The sequence below is a fragment of the Sorex araneus genome, chromosome 4, assembly GCF_027595985.1.
Source record: "Sorex araneus isolate mSorAra2 chromosome 4, mSorAra2.pri, whole genome shotgun sequence".
NCBI classification, from domain to species: Eukaryota; Metazoa; Chordata; class Mammalia; order Eulipotyphla; family Soricidae; genus Sorex; species Sorex araneus.
Window position 1 is genome coordinate 173,005,589 of NC_073305.1, and position 20,437 is coordinate 173,026,025.

Genomic DNA, 20,437 nt, shown 5'->3' on the forward strand with positions numbered 1-20,437 from the left:
CTCTTTCTTTCTTTCTTTCTCTCTCTCTTTCTTTTTCTTTCTTTCTCTCTTTCTTTCTTTCTTTCTTTCTTTCTTTCTTTCTTTCTTTCTTTCTTTCTTTCTTTCTTTCTTTCTTTCTTTCTTTCTTTCTTTCTTTCTTTCTTTCCTCCTTTCTTTTTTGGCTATTAGAGGCTCCTTGAGGGCCTTTGAGGCATCATAGGACATTGGCAACATACAATGTATATGATATACATATCATATACATGTGTATGATATACATATCATATAATATCATACACATCATACATCCCTTAATGCATAAATTAACATGAATAATATCCGTGGTTAAAAGAAAGTAAAGATTAGAATTTAAATGAAATTGATGTTTTCACTGTTGGAAAAAATATTTTACTATCAACTAGACTAGCCTCTAGATCATTGCAAATAGGGGGTTGAAGAAATAGGTCAGCAGTTAAGGCAGTTGTAGCCCATCACCTCAAATGGTACTCTGAGTCCCATCAGAAGTGATTCTTGAGCACAGAACCAGGAGCATAGCTGCATATGGGCACAACACAAAACAAAACAGACAACAGCAAAATTTTTTAAAAAAGTGTCATTGATACATATTATATCCTCTTATCAACAGTTCACCTTGACTGGAAACACATTTTAGTAACCCTTTTCTTTCTGTTTCTGTGGAAGATACAATTTCACCCATAGAGTGGGATCTATTCATAATAGTTATACTGTAATAAAAGATTATTTTATAGGCAAGTATGAGTCTGTATTTTATCAGTCTTATTGTGAACTTAGGTTTAAGAAATAGTTGTACAATAGGGAGGAATTTTTTAAAAAGGGTTAAACTAGCATGACTCATAGACAATGCCAAACGTAGCCCCTGGTAACTAGCAATCACTGTTATGATTGATCTCTATAAATCTTGGCTTGTCTTTACAACTTCTTTTCTGTCACAGGCTGTGAACCCATTCCTGTGCGCTACCTTGAATGGAGTAATATAGAATCCATCATAGCCATCGCCTTTTCCTGCCTGGGCATCCTCGTGACCTTGTTTGTCACCCTTATCTTTGTGCTCTACCGGGACACACCAGTCGTCAAATCCTCCAGCCGGGAGCTCTGCTACATTATCCTAGCAGGGATCTTCCTTGGTTATGTGTTGCCCGTTCACACTCATTGCAAAGCCCACCACCACGTCATGCTACCTCCAGCGCCTCCTGGTTGGCCTCTCCTCCGCCATGTGCTACTCTGCTTTAGTCACCAAAACCAATCGCATTGCCCGCATCTTAGCTGGCAGCAAGAAGAAGATCTGTACCCGCAAACCCAGGTTCATGAGCGCCTGGGCCTCAAGTGATTATTGCCTCGATTCTGATTAGCGTGCAGTTAACTCTGGTGGTGACGCTGATCATCATGGAGCCCCCCATGCCCATTCTCTCCTACCCCAGTATTAAGGAAGTCTACCTGATCTGTAATACCAGCAACCTGGGGGTGGTGGCCCCGGTGGGCTACAACGGACTCCTCATCATGAGTTGTACCTACTATGCCTTCAAGACACGCAATGTGCCCGCCAACTTCAATGAGGCCAAATACATCGCCTTCACCATGTACACCACCTGCATCATCTGGTTGGCATTCGTGCCCATCTACTTTGGGAGCAACTACAAGATCATCACTACCTGCTTTGCTGTGAGCCTCAGCGTCACGGTGGCCCTGGGGTGCATGTTCACACCCAAGATGTACATCATCATTGCCAAGCCGGAGAGGAACGTCCGCAGTGCCTTCACCACCTCTGATGTCGTCCGCATGCATGTTGGTGATGGCAAGTTGCCCTGTCGCTCCAATACTTTCCTCAACATTTTCCGAAGGAAGAAACCGGGGGCAGGGAATGCCAAGTGAGTTGTCTGAACCAGTTTGCCTCCTCCCTCTCCCTCTCCCTCTCCCTTTTCCTTTCTCTCGCTTTCTCTAACTCTGTGTCTCTCTCCTCCCCACCTCTCTCTCCCGCATTTTTCCAATTCTCACATTGTTATACTAAAGATCTCTCTTTGCAAAAGCATGAAACCACCTGGGCACATCCTCTTACCTTGAAGTTTCTGTCCTGCTCATGCTGTTTCCTTTAACGTGCTCTCTCTCTCTGTGTAGCATCTCTGCAGTCTCGGTCACAGAGGCCAACTCTGATTTTCATTTCTAACATACACTGTGGTTGAAGGTAGTTTCTGATTCATATTTGATTTCTCACTCAGATGGCAGCATTAATAATCTGATGGAAAGGAAATAAACGTCTATGAAGATTGGACCATTTCAAAGTTTTATTGCCACTGAGTCCCCATTTGCTATTTCCTTCAGCAACTACTCTACCATGAAACTCTTATTATCGAACTTTCGATCTATGTTGTAATTCCAAAATGTTTCACATGAATTGAACTCTATCTCCTGCAAGGTCATGGGCAGAATTTTTATATCCATAAAGCACTTACATAAATAAGGGTGAGGGTCAGAGTGACAGTAAAAGGTTAAGGTGCTACCTGGCATGTGCCTGCAGCAATAACACTGATTTGAATCCCAGCCCTGCAAATATTCCCGGAGCATTGCTCGGCATGGTTCCTGAGCACCTCCATGTACGGTCCCTGAACACAGAGCCAGGAGTGGCTCCTGAGTACTACCAGGTGTGATGCTCCTAGAAAGGAAGGAAGGTATGGAGAAAGGACAGAAAAAAAGGAAGGAAAGAGGGAGGGAAGGAGGGAAGGAAGGAAGGAAGGAAGGAAGGAAGGAAGGAAGGAAGGAAGGAAGGAAGGAAGGAAGGAAGGAAGGAAGGAAGGGAGGGAGGAGGGAGGGAGGAAGGGAGGGAGGAGGGAAGGAAGGAAGGGAGGAAGGAAGGAAGGAAGGAAGGAAGGAAAGGAGAGAGGGAGGGAGGGAAGAAGGAAGGAAGGAAGGAAGGAAGGAAGGAAGGAAGGAAGGAAGGAAGGAAGGAAGGAAGGAAGGAAAGAAAGAAGGAAGGGAGGAACGGAGGAAAAAGGGAGGAAGGGAGGGAGGAAGAAAGGAAGGAAGAATGGAAGGAAGAAAGGAAGAATGGAAGGAAGGGATGGAAGGAGGAAGGAAGGAAGGAAGGAAGGAAGGAAGGGAGGAAGGAGGGAGGAAGGGAGGGAGGGAGGGAATGAAGGAAGGGAGGGAGGAAGGAAGGAAGGAAAGGAGAGAGGGAGGGAGGAAGGAAGGAAGGAACGAAGGAAGGAAGGGAGGGAGGAACGGAGGAAAAAGGGAGGAAGGGAGGGAGGAAGAAAGGAAGGAAGAATGGAAGGAAGGTAGGAAGAATGGAAGGAAGGGATGGAAGGAGGAAGGAAGGAAGGAAGGAAGGAAGGAAGGAAGGAAGGAAGGAAGGAAGGAAGGAAGGAGGGAGGGAAGGAGGGAAGGAGGGAGGGAAAGAGGAAGAAAGGAAGGAAGGAAGGAAGGAAGGAAGGAGGGAAGGAGGGAGGGAAGGAGGGAGAAAGGAAGGAGGGAGGGAGGGAAGAAGGAAGGAGGGAGGGAGGAAGGAAGGAAGGAAGGAAGGAAGGAAGGAAGAATGGAAGGAAGAATGGAAGAAAGGGATGGAAAGAGGAAGGGAGGGAGGGAGGGACGAAGGAAAGAAGGAAGGAAGGAAGGAAGGAAGGAAGGAAGGAAGGAAGGAAGGAAGGAAGGAAGGAAGGAAGGAAGGAAGGGAGGAACGGAGGGAAAAGGGAGGAAGGGAGGCAGGAAGAAAGGAAGGAAGAATGGAAGGAAGGAAGAATGGAAGGAAGGGATGGAAGGAGGAAGGAAGGAAGGAAGGAAGGAAGGAAGGAGGGAGGGAAGGAGGGAGGGAAGGAGGGTGGGAAGGAGGAAGAAAGGAAGAAAGGAAGGAAGAAATGAAGGAAGGAAGGAGGGAAGGAGGAAAGGAGGGAGGGAAGGAGGAAGAAAGGAACGAGGGAGGGAGGGAAGAAGGAAGGAAGGAGGGAGGAAGAAAGGAAGGAAGGAAGAATGGAAGGAAGGGATGGAAAGGGGAAGGGAGGGAGGGAGGGTTGGAGGGAGGGTTGGAAAGAGGAAGGGAGGGAGGGAGGAAGGAAGGAAGGAAGGAAGGAAGGAAGGAAGGAAGGAAGGAAGGAAGGAAGGAAGGAAGGAAGGAAAGAAGGAACGAAGGAACGAAGGAAGGAAGAATGGAAGGAAGAATGGAAGGAAGGAAGGAAGGAAGGAAGGAAGGAAGGAAGGAAGGAAGGAAGGAAGGAAGGAAGGAAGGAAGGAAGGAAGGAAGGAAGGAGGGAGGGAAGGAGGGAGGGAAGGAGGGTGGGAAGGAGGAAGAAAGGAAGAAAGGAAGGAAGAAATGAAGGAAGGAAGGAGGGAAGGAGGAAAGGAGGGAGGGAAGGAGGAAGAAAGGAATGAGGGAGGGAGGGAAGAAGGAAGGAAGGAGGGAGGAAGAAAGGAAGGAAGGAAGAATGGAAGGAAGGGATGGAAAGGGGAAGGGAGGGAGGGAGGGTTGGAGGGAGGGTTGGAAAGAGGAAGGGAGGGAGGGAGGAAGGAAGGAAGGAAGGAAGGAAGGAAGGAAGGAAGGAAGGAAGGAAGGAAGGAAGGAAGGAAAGAAGGAACGAAGGAAGGAAGAATGGAAGGAAGAATGGAAGGAAGGAAGGAAGGAAGGAAGGAAGGAAGGAAGGAAGGAAGGAAGGAAGGAAGGAAGGAAGCAAGCAAGGAAGGAGGGAAGGAGGGAGGGAGGGGGGAAGGAAGATGCAAATGATGTCTCAAACTGGAGTCACTATTAACACCAAGTTTACATGAATGCAGTTCTGTTCATCCTTCTGACAACTCCATGTACTTGATAGTCTCTTACCTTTTCCTCATGCTGTTTTGTAAAGAAGCAGACCTTAAAATTTGCATGTGTCATCTCTTTCGGAAGAACATCTCATGTAGCATTCATAGATTCAAAAATAATGTGGATGCTTATGTTTCTAAAGGTAGTTGGATTATCCAAAAGAAAGCAATTTCTCTGTATCAGCATTAGTTTTACTTTTAAGACACTCCTTTAAACTTTTAATGCTATTAATTATGACATGTAAACTTTTATCACTGATGTACCCACCTGAACAAATCCAAGGGGCACAGAGATGTGTGTTATTTCCTTTATTTTGTGTACATGGAAATAAACCCTCTGTGAATATGTATGACTTAAGAACAATTTCTACATAGTTAAGCACTGTCTTAATTAACCAAGGTCTTATTTGACATAACATCTCTCATCTTTACACATGTCAAAAATTTTACTTGATTCTGGGACTGGAGTGACAGCACAGCAGGTAGGGTGCTTGCTTTGCATGTGGCTGACCCGGGTTTGTACCTTAAGTTGTAAAAAACATCATGGGAATATATTTTAATATTTGGGGATGGAAGTTGGCCATACTCAATGGTGTCCAAGTGCTCTTTATGACTCTGTGTTCTGGAGTGACTGGGGGTATCATATGTGGTACCAGGGATTGAAGTGTGGTTGGCTGCATGCAAGGCAAGCACCTTATATTCTCTGTACTACCCCTTTGCCCTCAGTATTCTAAATAAATAATTTGTAATATAATTAATTTAAATAAAAGATAAAGAAATATATTGGGAAATACATTTTGAGTCCAGGAAAATATAATGGCAAATAAAGGCATTTCTAAGATTTTTAGCAAAATAAATAGGCCAACAATTTATGCCTACTTCTTGCTGTATCATTTTTCACATTCCTCATAAGATGCTGATCATAAAATTTACTTATCATCTTTTCCCCTTGTGATAAATTTTCAAGCTCACAAATATTCCTCAATATTTCCCCTAGCAGGAAATTATCAACAAGCATGAAAATAAAACAGCAGAGTCATGAGGCATAATTTTTAAAAAATAGACTATAGCCAGAGTCCAGAAGTAACGGCACTCTAACATTTTCATGAAGAGGAAAGGACGGCAAGAAAACACAATGAACAGAAAGGAAAAATAGACTCCTTAAACACAAATGTTTGTAGAAATGAAACCATTTTCTCTCTCACATCCCAGGTGGCCTTATAAGAGTCCCTTGTACCACTCAACATTATTCAGCTCTGGGTTTTTAACTTTTTTTACCTTTTTGATGGCTTCAGCCGCAAATACTCCTGGTCCTGGTCATTTGTGAAAGCTGTGCTTCTATTCATTTAATGAGAAAGGAGAAGCTATGTAACAAGATTTGTTTGTACCCAGGAATGCTCATTAAAAAATTCTTTTAAAGATTCCGCGTACAGACAGATCTGGACATTTGTTCGAGAACAAAGACGAAGGAAAAAGTTGCACATGGCTGCTGTGGTTAGCTGATGCTGCTTTACTGATTCTTAGCACATCTGTGGCTGTGAGACAATGTTGTACATTTGAATAATCTCTTGACTGAAAATGCTCTCCTCATAAACTGAAACTATTCCTTTTACTCTTATGAGTTTAGAAGTTGGGTTATGATTTTGATGGAAAAGTTAACTTTAAACTGAATTGGATGTGAAGAAGTGCTGGTTTCACCAACTGATGCATTGCTTAGCCATATTATATAATTTAACAACTGCAATCAGATTATTACCATGGGGAATGTATTTCTAATTCATTACCTTGATGCAGTTTTCTTAGTATGCCTTATACCTTCTCTAAGGTACATGATATAACTAAGATGTTCCACAGAAGATATTTTGAGGCTAAATTTATAGGAACCATTTATTTACGTTTTCTCATTTATTCTTCTATTGCTTTTCTTGTAACTCTATAAAACTGTAATTTAAAAATATAATGGTAATCTTAGTGCCCATGTTTTTACCTTTTAATATATGTTTTCTGCCTTTTTTCTGGACTGTATCCAAAGTTTCAAGCCCCACAAAGAATCTAGTATTTCTACAGAAACAACAAAAATCTACCAGAGTTTTGCCAACTGAAAACTCTGGAGAACATGTCACCCAATGAGTTTGTTACCAGACTGAATGTATAATTCCTACATTAATGGTGCACTTAGGGCATTCAGCAATCTGCATATGTAGCTATAAACACAGAACAGATGCTGTAATGATGAGCTTCCAACTGGTCTATCTGTTTGAAAATTATTATGAAGAGTTGTAAGTTCAACTACGTTCTCATAAATGACTTTCTAAGAATATGGGAGGTATGATTTATATTTTTGCAAAGTTTAATTCAACTTTTTACTTTATTCATAGCCAAATATCTGACACAATCACAGGTTAGAGTACCTGGTTTATGTTTTAGGAAAATTTTCTGGGAAGAGCTTAAGCAATAAATTGCGTGTTTGGATTATCAAAGTTACTCATAGGTAAAAGTTCTTTTAAGCACAATCTTAACCTTGAAGAAAAACTGAATAATAAAATTACCCTTGATATCTAATGTTTTTTGGCTAATAACTTAGCATATTAAGATGGGAAAAATATCTGACCCTAATCTAATACAAACATAATGGTAAATTCTTTTTATTAGTAATGGAAGAAACAGAGAACCACGTCCTTAAAGGAGTAAACTATTTAGAACCACGTTACTCCACATTGCTTCAAAGCAAAATGAGTTATCATAATGCAAATGAAAAATTAAAACATTATGTAAATTACATGCCTTCTTTACAAAATAATCTTATATGACTAAATGTGAAACTAACATTTCTAGTTACTTTAAAGATAAATAACCTCAGTAGATACCAAATAGTGTGACGCCTGGAGCTAACCTGTGACAATAGATGTAACAAAACACTGTTTTTTTTATGGGGGGGCACACCTGCAGTGGTCAGTAGCTACTTCCTAATACTTCCTGCAAGGTTGTTAAGGGTAGTGTTTGATGGGACATTTAGGGCTGGGATAAAATTGACACTGTATGCCAAACATGCACAGTAGCCCTTGAATTCTTTCCAGTCCCAAAAGGGGGACTTGAGTTTTTACATGCAGGACCATGAAATACTAAAAATGTTTCTACAACCAGAAAAGGGCCTTCAGTTTAAGAAAAACAGTAATTTTGAAACATAAAGTCGTAAGTTGGTAGGGTACTTTTAAAAAGTTTTTGTGATTATTTCTTAGGTCTTTGAATATATTTTTAATTGAGTGCCTGAGATAAGCAAGACATTCAACAGGAAAGTGTTATGAGGAAATATTTGTCTTGGATTATTAGAGGCATTTTTGTCCATGAGAAGAAATAAATAAGCCCACAGTATTAGTGATTGTGCCTTGGGTAAGCATTTTAATTTGTATTTTATTCTTTGATTATAAAAGGAAATGTGAGAGTGAGCCAACAGACATCACAAATAGAGATAATATGTTCATTTATAGAAAGAAATCATTCACTATTTTAGCTTGTAAATGAGAAAATCTGTCATTTGAAATGATTTTCTTTTAACCATACTATGAAAGACATTGAAGTTATTATAATTCTTCACGATTCTATAGTAAATATCAGAAGGTTTTATTGCAGTACTTGTCATAGGATTTTGCTACTGATAGTAACATTTATGTTGCTATTTACAGTTGATTCACTCATTTACTCAATCACAGTTTCAACAGAAAGCTTGAAACTCCTAAAATCCTTATATGATGTTAAGTATTATTCAGAATAAACAAGCTATAAATCACACAATTATTGTACCAATATTGCAATAGAGTGAGGCAGAGAAATAAAAATGTACTAAAACATACAAAGTACACAAAATATGGTAAATGCCATAATATAACATTGTATGTACAGAAGGAGAAAAATGAATTTAAGTGACATCTGTGGCAGGATAGGGATAAATTTAATTGAAAAAACATTTGGACTTGTTCTTGAAGAATTTTCTTACTTTTCTATTGAATAACAGAATTAATTTCTATTAAATTTAATTCTATTATCAACATTTTGTTAAAATCCTGTTACTTTTTTCATCCATATAAAAATTGTGACAGTGGAACCATTTCAGATATAGAAAAAATGTATATGAATATTCATAAATGCTAACAACATATTTAAATTAATTTATATTTATAAATTTCCAACAACAACATAAAATCTAAATTAGGTACATCTAGAGTGACTTGAATTGTATCTTGATAACTGGTTTGTGGGCAAATTTGTAAATACAGAAAGATTACAGATTATAGAAAATAATTACTTATTAGAGGCTTAAGTGCTTTTAAATACAAAGCCACTAATATATTAACAATTTCTAGAGTTTTATATATGATATTGATAATAGAAAAACTGGTTAGTAGAGGTTACAGTCATCCAAATTATCAATTAAAACAAAGAGTGAAATGGAAGTTGAACCCAACCCTTGCCTATGAAATTAGTAGACAAACTTGATTCATTTACAACTAAAATAAAGGCCTTGGGAAATGATAGCAGAGCACAACTTTAATGATTTGAACAAGTTGACTACAAATGTACATCTACCTAAAAAGAGAAAGGAGAGATGCAGTAATGAATGGGAAGATGTTGAAGAGTTGACATTCAGACTTAGCAAATGATAATGTTATGAAGGCATTCAAGTAAGAGGTAACCATGGGTACTCAATCAATAGGTCAGAAGCATACAAGACATGTCTAGTCCATAGATCTAGAGTCAATGGTTTTTGTTGTTATTCTTGTTTGTTTGGTATTTAGTGTTTATAGTATATTAATGACACAAGAAAAGAAGAAAGCAGGAAAAAGATAATTAGGGAACACTTCTTCATCAGAAATAAAATAAAGAAGTTAGGAAGCAAATAGACACAGGGGTACCATAGAGAGCAAGTGGAATAAAAGAAAGCAATATCAGAAACCTAGTAGATAACTATATGTTAAACTACAGGCATTGATTCTCTTGCACTTCTAGAAGCTGGACAACAGCCAAGACATGGTTGCCAATGTGGATTTCTCATAAGACGTTTTTTCCTTTTTAAAAAAAAAGTTATTTTATTTTTATAAATTTATCCACAATAATTAATTACATTTAATATTTGAACACCAATCCCACCATCATTACGCCTTCCCACAATCATATTTTGGATGTTTCCATCCCAAACCCCAAACCCTGCTCCAAAGTAGAACCAAAATGGTTTATTTTGTATTTCTTGTTATGAATAGTTATGAGACGTTACTGCTAAAAATAATCTAAAAATGATATCTTAGAGGAAAGTGTGTGAAAATTGTTGCATTTCACCTGAATCATTTAAGCCCTTCTATAAGAGATCAGTAACATGTTATTAAATGTTGAGGCTTGTGTGCTTATATATATTATATATATGCACATAATATATATATCTGTAAAAATATATTTCACCATAAGATTGGTTGCCTTCTACTTTAAGCCTCATCAAATGTTGCGTGCTACCTCTGGTATATTGGTGGTATAAAGTAGGAGATGTCTAGGAATAGGTTCACTTATGGATGAGGCCCGTCTGAGCATGTGGAGAAGGACCGTGAGCATGGGGTGGTTGAGTTCTGGAGGTTTTGACTGCTGGGGCTGGCTCTGTTGAAGCAGGGAGAGGCCTCATGTATCCCCTCCAAGGTCCCCCGAATGAAAGGGACTGGCTTGGAGTCCGGAGGCATGTCTATGGCATATAGAGATTTTTTTCCCCTTGATCTAGTTATCTTCAGGGTCTTTGAGCATATAACCTCTTCAACATATATATATGTATATATATATGTTGGTGGGGACATATATATGTATATATATATGCACACACACACACACACATATATATATATATATATATATATATATGCACACATGTTGGTGGGGACAAGGGAGACAGAAAGGACTGAGGGAAGACTTCTGGTTATCATAGAGTCCCTTGTAGGTACCCAATCCTCATGACTTCATGCTATTGTGAATCCTTCCCAAAGACACCAAATATCATCAGTACTTCCCAACACATCCTATTCAGGGTTAGGACCAGGGAGAGACTCATGCATTCATCCCATGACAGAGTGTTTAAGAATATTGGATTTAGAATCCTTGGAGTCTGCAAGAAATCCTTGAGTAATTTCAATGGTATAATTTTGGTAGACATTTATTTTGCTGTAAATTGAAGAACAGGGCATTAAAGGAATTAATAAATTTAGGCAGTATTTCAAAGACCAGGAAATAGGTGGAACAGTGAGAAAACTGTTTATATGTTATTCTATGAAACCCAAAAGTTATTAGGGTCAATTTAAGCTTGAGAAAGTTGCCAACAGAGAAAGAAAAATTAGAGATAGAAAAGGGGAATATGAAGCTTCACAGGGCAGCCTGCCCCAGAAATCTGTCACTATAATAACACCATTTGACATTAGTTGAGAACTGGGACAGTGATGCAAGAACATGTTGCTTGTGGCCAATCCTAGTTCTCACTGAGCTAAGTGTGTATTGCTTGACACGAAAAAAAGGACAAAATCTCAAGATGCTGACTTAAATTAAAATTTCAAAGTACTACTCATAGAGTTGATTTCATAATCAGTTTAATTTCTGCATTTATAATCTGGGACACATGAGGGGACATCTGGTTGAAGGGAAAGGTTTGCTTTTTGAGAACTCGTGGTGGAGAGTTCATCGCTTACACTAACAATTCCTTTGTGAAGAAAAAAAAATAATGTGCATGTAGAATTAGAATCTGAATTGGGGATCAGGAAAGTTACTTATTTTCTTTGTGATTGGAAGGAAGTAGAAATCCTTGGATATCTTCATTTCAGCATTGGGGTCTCTGAACCTTCCAATATTTATCTGGGGTAAAGCCTTGTGTCTCCTGAAAACAAAAGCAAAAACAAAGTGCCTTTACTCCTTGAAAGATGCAAAACCCTTTGAAGCACCTACGCGTGCTTAAAAGTGCCTTAGTCATAGTTTAGAACAAAAATTTTCGTTCCTAATTTTTATTTCTAATTTCTAAGCTTAAATTATAAATTTTCACTTCTAATTTCTAAGCTGAGCCACGGGGGCAAAGATTACGCTGAAGCTTTAAGCAAATATAGTTTCTTTTAAATATAGATCATCTTTTGTCATTCATTCAAATAAATTTGTCCAACTGACACAACTTCAAGTTCTCAAGCAATGTTTGTCTCTTATGTTTTCTTAAACTTAATGTTCTGTCATATGTTAACAATACATACCTTCTCATTGAATTTAGTGACACTCAATGATATCACTACCCATAATGCCAAACAGGCACAGATAACATCACAATGTAAATAAAGAAACCCGGGCTAGGAAAATTCAATGTTAATTTTTAAGAAAAACTGGGACTACAATGATTTTATATGAATAAAATCACTTGGTATTCTTATAACTATTACTACTATCTCCATAATAACTTCATCTATTTAATATATTCAAAGTATTAAGATCTATAAGGAAGTTTGTGGCTTATTGTTAGTGTATACTATTCTAATGAAATCATTTGAGTAAAAGATAGGGAAAGGTATGATATTGACTCATTGACAAATTGAGTCACTGTCCTATTTTCTTGTAAGCTACTAGTTCTTATGTAAATTGCTTATTAATTTAAAAAATATTAATTCTAAAAACATAACCATGATGGTGCTTATCTCAAGGGGTTGTTAAAAGGATTAAAAAGAAAAATGTCCATAAAAGAGTACAATCTCTAGCAGATAATAAAGTACCAATTTTCTAATGACACTTAACATGCAAAGATAGGGGAGGATGTAAGGAAGTGTAAGCACTAATATTTTCTATCATATTGTCAAGTAAACTAGGTACATGCATGATAATTACCACCAAATCAATATATTTATGTCCTGTAATATGGAAGATATATATCTTCTGAAAGTGGAGGCATTTGAGTGATACTCAGTGTGAGATGTATTTGGGGAAGGACACTCTGTTTGACATGGCTTGGCAGCCTGTCCAGGCTTGGCTGCAACTGAGGAAAGATGAGATCATTTGCATTCCATCTGTCAACGTTAGTGTCCAGCATAAACCTCAAAGGGCAGGCAGGCCATGCGATTCTGCATGTTTGTAAACCAGAGAAAAAATAATATCAACGTTTACAGAATGAAAAAAATAGTATTAGAGAAAGCACATTGAATTTGGAAGCTCCAGATCATAAGAAAATAGCCTCTCACTTCATTAATTGCAACTCTTTGAATGTAAGTTATAGTTAGCTGAGGCAAAATGGGCTGGGTAGTTCAATCGAAAGAATGTGGAGAATATAAAGTAGGTACTTTACAGTAACAATATTTGGACTTCATCTGGATCACATGGAGACTGACTTCCTGAGGAGAAACACTGTGCATTCCACATACCTTCTCCATCTCCTCAAAAATATGCTTTCTCCATTTCCTGGACTCTCATGATCAATCTAAAGAGAACCATCTCAGTAATCTGAATGTAGGGGTTCTTATAGCTCCATTTTTCCCCAAGAAAATTGTGCTATTTGGAGAATTTATTAAAGGAATAATTTTCTCAGCTTGAGTCACTGTTTATCCCACCATCGCATAATGGACAAACGGTAGACCCAGGGGCAGAGTGATAGTACAACAGGTAGAGCAGTTACCTTGCACATGGCGGTCTGGGGTTCAATCTCCATAGTTCTTTGTGGTCGCATGATGATGCCAGGAATGATTCCTGAGCAAAGAGATAAGAGTAAGCATTGAGCACCACTGGGGTTGACCCAAAAATCAAAACAACAATAACAACAGCAAAAAACAAGCAAACAAAACCCTGAATAAAGAGGCTGATCATTCCTGTCCTTGCCAGGTGAAAACACTTCAGATGTTGACCCCATAGCAATCCTATTGCCATTTCAATTCCTATTCTTTCTTTTCTGTTATCTGAATAAGTCACTTCTACGACAAGGATGTTATCTTCTAAAAAGTTTTTTATATAAATTTTTTATTAGAGAATCACTGTGATGTACACTTACAAACTTATGAACTTTTGTGTTTGCATTTCATTCATATAGTGATCATTTACCCATCCCTCCTGAAAAGTTGACAAGAATAAACTAAAACAGGGGGCCAAAGACACAGTACAGGGCTTAAAACACTTGCCTTATATGTAGCTCACCCAAGTTCAATTCTTGGAACTACATACGATCCCCAAACAATAACAGGAGTGATCACTAAACCCAGAGCAGGGAGCAAGCCCTGAATGCTAAATGATTATGACCCCAAAATAAGGAAGGAAGGAAGGAAGGAAGGAAGGAAGGAAGGAAGGAAGGAAGGAAGGAAGGAAGGAAGGAAGGAAGGAAGGAAGGAAGGAAGGAAGGAGGGAAGGAGGGAAGGAGGGAGGGAGGGAGGGAGGGAGGGAGGGAGGGAGGGAGGGAGGGAGGGAAGGAAGGAAGGAAGGAAGGAGGGAGGGAGGGAGGGAGGGAGGGAGAGAGGGAGGGAAGAGGGAGGGAGGGAAGAGGGAGGGAGGGAAGAAGGAGGGAGGGAGAAATAGTTAAAGCATGCTGGTAACTAGTGAGCCAGTCTAATAATTACCGTCTACTTAAGCAAAAGGTGAGTGAGTCTCACAAATACTCGTCTATATATCAATTCAGGGCAATGCAGGGCAAAATAAAAACGAAAGCCATCAATTACTTAACTGTTAATCAAAAGTGTTTTTATAATTTTACTTTATTTCAAATTACCTAGATAGGTCTTCTTAAAAATAAACGAGGAGTCTCTGCTAACAAAATTCGGGCAAGTCCCTAGTAGCACTACGAAATATAAAAATAATTTATTTACTTTAAAAATCTGCTTTAAAAAGAAATAAATAGCAATAAAGATTTGCATGTTATAAAAAAGGTTTTTACTGCTAAATAAAAAGTACTTACAGCTATGTGGTATGTACCTTTGAATATCAGAAATTAATGTTTTTCTTTCATCAACATTTTACCAGTTATATTATTTGTTTTCAATGGATAGATGATATCCCCATGAAAAGAAAAGGAATAAAAAATATATAAATATTTGTTTCCAAAATTTTTAAATTAAAATTTTAATAATGTATGGCAATAGGTAAGAGGTGGAAGGGACAGTTATAGATCTATCCCTAATTCAAAAAAATATTAAGGCCCTTAACATTCAAGAAGTATCAAAAGCTTAGAAGTCATGATTGAAGGGGCCGCTAGCATGGAACATAGTTTAAAAACATGATCTTAGAAATATGGAGGGTGACTTTTATTATCTACAGGTTAATGTATTGGATTACAGTGAAAAAATACAAAGAGTGTTTTCGGCAAAGGGACTACTTTGTGAGGTGATGTGGAGGAAATGAGAAAAAATATGTTGATGGGCCTGCAAGATTTCCTATAAATAATGTTTATCTAGTTCTTAAGGGACAAAGCCAAAATTTATTCCAGCTTCAATTTTTACATTCAATCATTTTTGCTCTGGTGGTTAGAGTATTGTCAAGGCCAGTTGTAATTTTTTTAAGATTGCAAAGAAAAGCACTCATTCAAACTACAAATGATTTTTTTGGCACCTAATATGTCCTGGTCAATGAGGACAAATGCAGGAATCCCATGATGAACAAAGCAGATTTGCTTTATCTTTTTGTTTAACCAGGACACCAGTTATATGAATGAGTAATTGCAAGTAGAGAAAATATAATGATAAATGCATGGTCTTATAGAGTATCATTAGAGATGAATCTAATCCGATCCAGTGCATAGAATTTGTAAATGTTCCTAGGAGGAGGCTAAGATATCTGAAGGGAAAGAGGGGTTTAGTTAAAGAAGGAAGAAAATTAATAGGGGGATTTTAATACTAAGGCTGTGTCTGAACTGGTAAAGTCATTGGGGAATTACCCAGATGTCTGGAGTAAAGAAAGAAGGGAAGTTTATTCATAAGAGAGTGAAGATTACCTATGGCCAGATGGTGCACTCTCTTGCACCTCATCCTCTGAACAATAAAAATTCACCAAAGTAACTAAACAGGATTCTGTGATGGGTGAGATGTGTACTAAAGAACTCACACCCCATCTTTAGTGCAGAAGATGTGCAGGAAATGAAGAAGAGAGGCTGGGGTCTCAGCAACGTGGCTGCGGCAGGGTCCAGGTGGGAGATGGTAGAGACTGGATCTAAGGCTTTGACAATGAGAGGTGAAATGAAATAAGCATTGAGGAAAAAGTTATTGTTGACCAAATTCAGTTCTAATATGCATCTCGAATAGACTGTGCTATGGAGTCCCCTTGGAGTTGTTTGACTCCAAAAGTCTAACATTTGAACTGTTACTAGATAAATTATACAAGCACATATACAACATGAGTGATCTGTAAGGGGAAGGACATTGATCAGACATGAAATGACAGAAGAGCAGTGGCTAAAACAAGCACTAGAAATGGCTGGTGGCCATAGGCTCTCTGGAAATTTCAGCCCAAAGGAGAAGATGATCCTTAGAATTAAATGTATGAAACAAGCTATCTTAGACTAGTGTCACAAAAATGTTTAGCATTGAACTTCCCCCACTGCATCCCTCCACCACTAGCTATTGTCTTCTCTTATTTAGAAGTCTATCTGCTTTCATTTTAATATTCTAAATCCTGTGGCATTCCCCATTGCAAGTCAAATTGGAGTTCTGACATACTGCAATCTTATTATATGAACTTGTTTAATATAATTTTTATTCTGCTCATAATTTTTTTTGTTGGGGACTGGGTTCTGGGGTTTTGGATCGCACCCAGCTGTGTCCAGGTGTGCTTCTGAACATGCTCAGGGATCACTCTTGAAGGTGCCTTGGGGAATCAGTCCTGAAGGTGCTGAGATTGAGCCAGGGTTGGCTGTATGCAAGGCAATCTCCTTAAGCCATGTATGATCTCTCTGGTGAAATAACTGCAGCAGTGAATGGTGGGAAGAAAGAATAACAGCAAGACCACCAACCAGGTCCTAGATGGACCATTGGGAGGCAATTTCTTTTCTATTTCTCTTCTACTGAGGTATCATAATTTAAAGTGGTTTTGAAACCATTGTTTCTCCTTGAAGTGCTCCTATGCCAATCTTCCTACAGTGTCAAGGTCACTCATCATTGCACAAAGGCCTCAGGAACACATTATGTTGATCACATACTTCTGTAGGCTTTATTTTTATTTTTTTATCTTTAGCAGTGGAGATAATTTCTAAATTATGCTTATCACACTCTACCTGTAAACACTCCATATTCATATGACATAAAGTCATTCAGAGATGGTAAATTGTGAAGATATGTTGGTAGGTTTAAGAACCAATTCAGAATTAGTGTTCTGTGGACTATGAATTACATGCTTTTCTCAGACTGTCTGATCCAGAAAGTCACAGCCAACTCATGTGTTATCATGTGCTACGTATATCTTTCCTTTATCTTAGTTCCCAAGGAAACGGATGATAGAATTAGATGATCTCAGATGTATAGACTTATATTATTTTACAAAATATACAGAGGTCATAGAATAAGTATACTGTCCCTGATAATTAGTTATTGAAAAACATTAATACAGCTTGCTATAATTAATCCATCCTTTGAACATAGCTTTAAGAGGTAGAGAGATACAACAATGGGCAGAATGTTCACCTTGTGCAAAGCTAACCGGAATTTAGTCCTTAGCATTGTGGATCCTCCCCCAGGACGTCCAAGACCTATAAAAGCATAGAGCCAGGAATAAGCTTTATGCACTGCTAGCTATGTCACAACAGCAAAATAATAATATAGCAACATATATTAACCATCTCTACACTATCTGAGTTTATATATATACATACTACAATTTCTCTAATTTTATTCTCACTTAATCTTCGTTCTGCCAGCAAATATATTTTACTTTCCTTCGGGCCTTATGATTATGTCATTTCTTGTTATTTTAATTATGTGCATTTTTCCTAGAATACATTTAAAATTTTTTCCTAGCATGCATTTTTCAGGAATTTATTATGAAACAATATTTAATTAACATTTGTTTATCTAAAACAGTTGATCTGCAACACATCCAGCAAACAGAGAATTCTTCTTGAATGAAATCAGGGTGCTAGGGCCGGAATGATAGCACAATGGGCAGGATGCTTACCTTGCACACAGATGACCCGGGTTCAACCCACATATGGGTGACACCACATAACATCTCCCAAGCAACATTCTCTCCAAGAACCACAAGGAATGCTCTCTGAGTACAGAGTCAGGAGAAAGCCCTGAGCTCTGCCAGATGGAATCCTAAATACAAGCAACTAAAAATTTAGGGTGTACATTCTGTGCCAAGTGTCTTTCATAGGTTTCAGTTGACTTAACACAAAACTTTGCTTCTACTAATTATTATGATAATCTATTTCTCTGATAAAACATATGATATCATTTCTTTGATAAGATGCATTGCTGCCCGATTTTAGGAAGTGCATGTGATTTTATAGGAAAATGTATTGCTGTTGCTGTTTGAAGTCAGTCAGTATCAGATATACAATATTTTTTAATGTATAATCACAAATCTTTAACTTTTAAAACATCTTAACCTATAGCTTTAATAAATTTTTGTTGTTGTTTTGCTTACTTCTTAAAGGATGTTGAATTTCTTTTAAATGTTTACATGTTCATATTTTATAAATTTATTACTTTATTTCATTTATTAAAATGAATTTATTATTCATTTATTTCATTTATTACCTTATTTTATTTATTTTTCTATTTGTTTTTGCTTTTTAGTTTAGGAGTTTTTTTTTTACTTTTTTTCTTTGTTTGATTTTAGGCCACACCCTATGATATTCAGGGGTTACTCCTGGCCCTGCACTCAGGAATCATTCCTGGTTGGTTCAAGGGGGAAAATATGCAATGTGGAGATAGAACCCATGTTGGCTGCATACAAGGCCTTACTCCCTGTGCTTGCAAGAACTTTACTCACTCAATTAGGGTCCACATTTTTTGCTGTTTTTTGGGGTTACAGCAACAGTGCTCAGGGTTTACTCCTAGCTTTGTTCAGGGATCACTCACTGGTGATCCCTGATACCATATAGGGTGCCTGAGACAGACCTGGGTTGGCTGCATGTAAGGTAAATGCCCTATCTCTGTGACCCCCTATTCAATAGCTTTCTAAAATTTCATCTCATATTTATAGTATCACTGTCGTCCCGTTGTTCACCGATTTGCTCAAGTGGGCACCAGTAATATCTTCATTGTGAGACTTGTTATGACTGTTTTGGGCTCATATTTATAGTAATTAGCATAAATGTTGATGGCAATATGTATGTGAAAAAGCCTGTGACAAGTTTTTAATCAAGGTTTAAATCACTGTCATCACCCTAGAAAGAATCCTCATGTCCCTTTTGTATCTGTTCCAATCTTCATCAACAGGTACCTCTCACTATTCTAATTTCTCTTCCCAGAAATGATCTGGTCTGTTATTCAAAGCGAAACCATTGGGCAAACACTGTTCTTTTTCAGTTTGAGATACACCCAATTTTCTTGCATTTATCAATAGTTAATTGATAAACTTTTTTTAATTTGTGAGTTGTATTCCATTGCATGAGTAGACAAATTCATTAGTATACTTGTGGATGAGTTATTGGGCTCTTTCCAGCTCTCATTGCTACAAATAATGCTATAGAAAGCATACATATAGTTTGTTTTTATATGCTTTTACTTCCACTTCTTGGAAATACATGGCGGCTAGCAGTGAGATTGCTCGATGGTAAGGCAGGTGTATATTTAAGAAATTGTCATTTATCAACCATAATTTTCTTTTACTTTTATATTTCTACCAAGAATGTGTGAGATACATTTGGTGTTGATAGTCTCTTACATTTAGCCTCATTAATATGTGTGTAATAGTATTTAATTATAGTTTTAATTTTCATTTTTCTGATGAGTGATGATCTCGAGAATCTTTTTATGTACTTATGGCCATTTTTATCCCCTCTTTTATAAAATTTCTATCCATTTTTTTATTGCTATTAATTAGGTCAATCGTATTTTATTACATTGGTTTATAAAATTTGCTTTTATAATCCAGCTACAAGTTTGTTTTTTCAGGCAAATGTTTCAGTTCTTAGTGGCATTTTTTTGGATAAGATCAATTTTTTTTTCCTGTGGTATATAGTAGAACCAGTATTTTTAATAATTTTTAAAATCTTATTTTTCAGTGTACATTGACAGTTTATCTAATTACAAAGTAGATTTAATTCTTATTACTTTGTCATACAATTTTAAATAAGATTTTAGTCTCAGCATCTACAGTATTGAATTCCAAGACTCTAATCCAAGTCCCTAGCCTGAGACCTCTGTGCCCCACCTATGTCTCTGTAGCAGGACTAGTGCTTAACTGTAGAGAATATCTGTATACTCTAAGGTTCTAGAAAGTTCCTGTTTTCTTTTAGAAACTTTATAACTGAATTTTACTGTAATGTATTGTTTAAAAAAACTAAATTGTATTAGATGATTCTTCAACAAAACAAATTCTTATTTAGTACCAACTCTCTTAATTGAATATGTTCTTTGTTTTTCTTCTGTATTCCTTCCCCCATTAGGTCTGGGTTGCCATAATCAGACAGACAGAAAGTGCAAGGACACTTTTTTCCTTGCAATTGTAGTGTAAA

The 20,437-nt window shown here is 37.6% G+C and overlaps 1 protein-coding gene across 1 annotated transcript in view; it reads left to right on the forward strand.

Moving 5' to 3' along the window:
• GRM1 (glutamate metabotropic receptor 1) overlaps nt 1–20,437 on the forward strand; it is a 478,994-nt gene that overhangs the window by 431,925 nt on the left and 26,632 nt on the right. Inside the window, 3 exon segments of the mRNA XM_004608987.2 lie at nt 954–1,153; nt 1,155–1,340; nt 1,342–1,886. Of these exon segments, the coding sequence (XP_004609044.2) occupies nt 954–1,153; nt 1,155–1,340; nt 1,342–1,886 (931 nt within the window).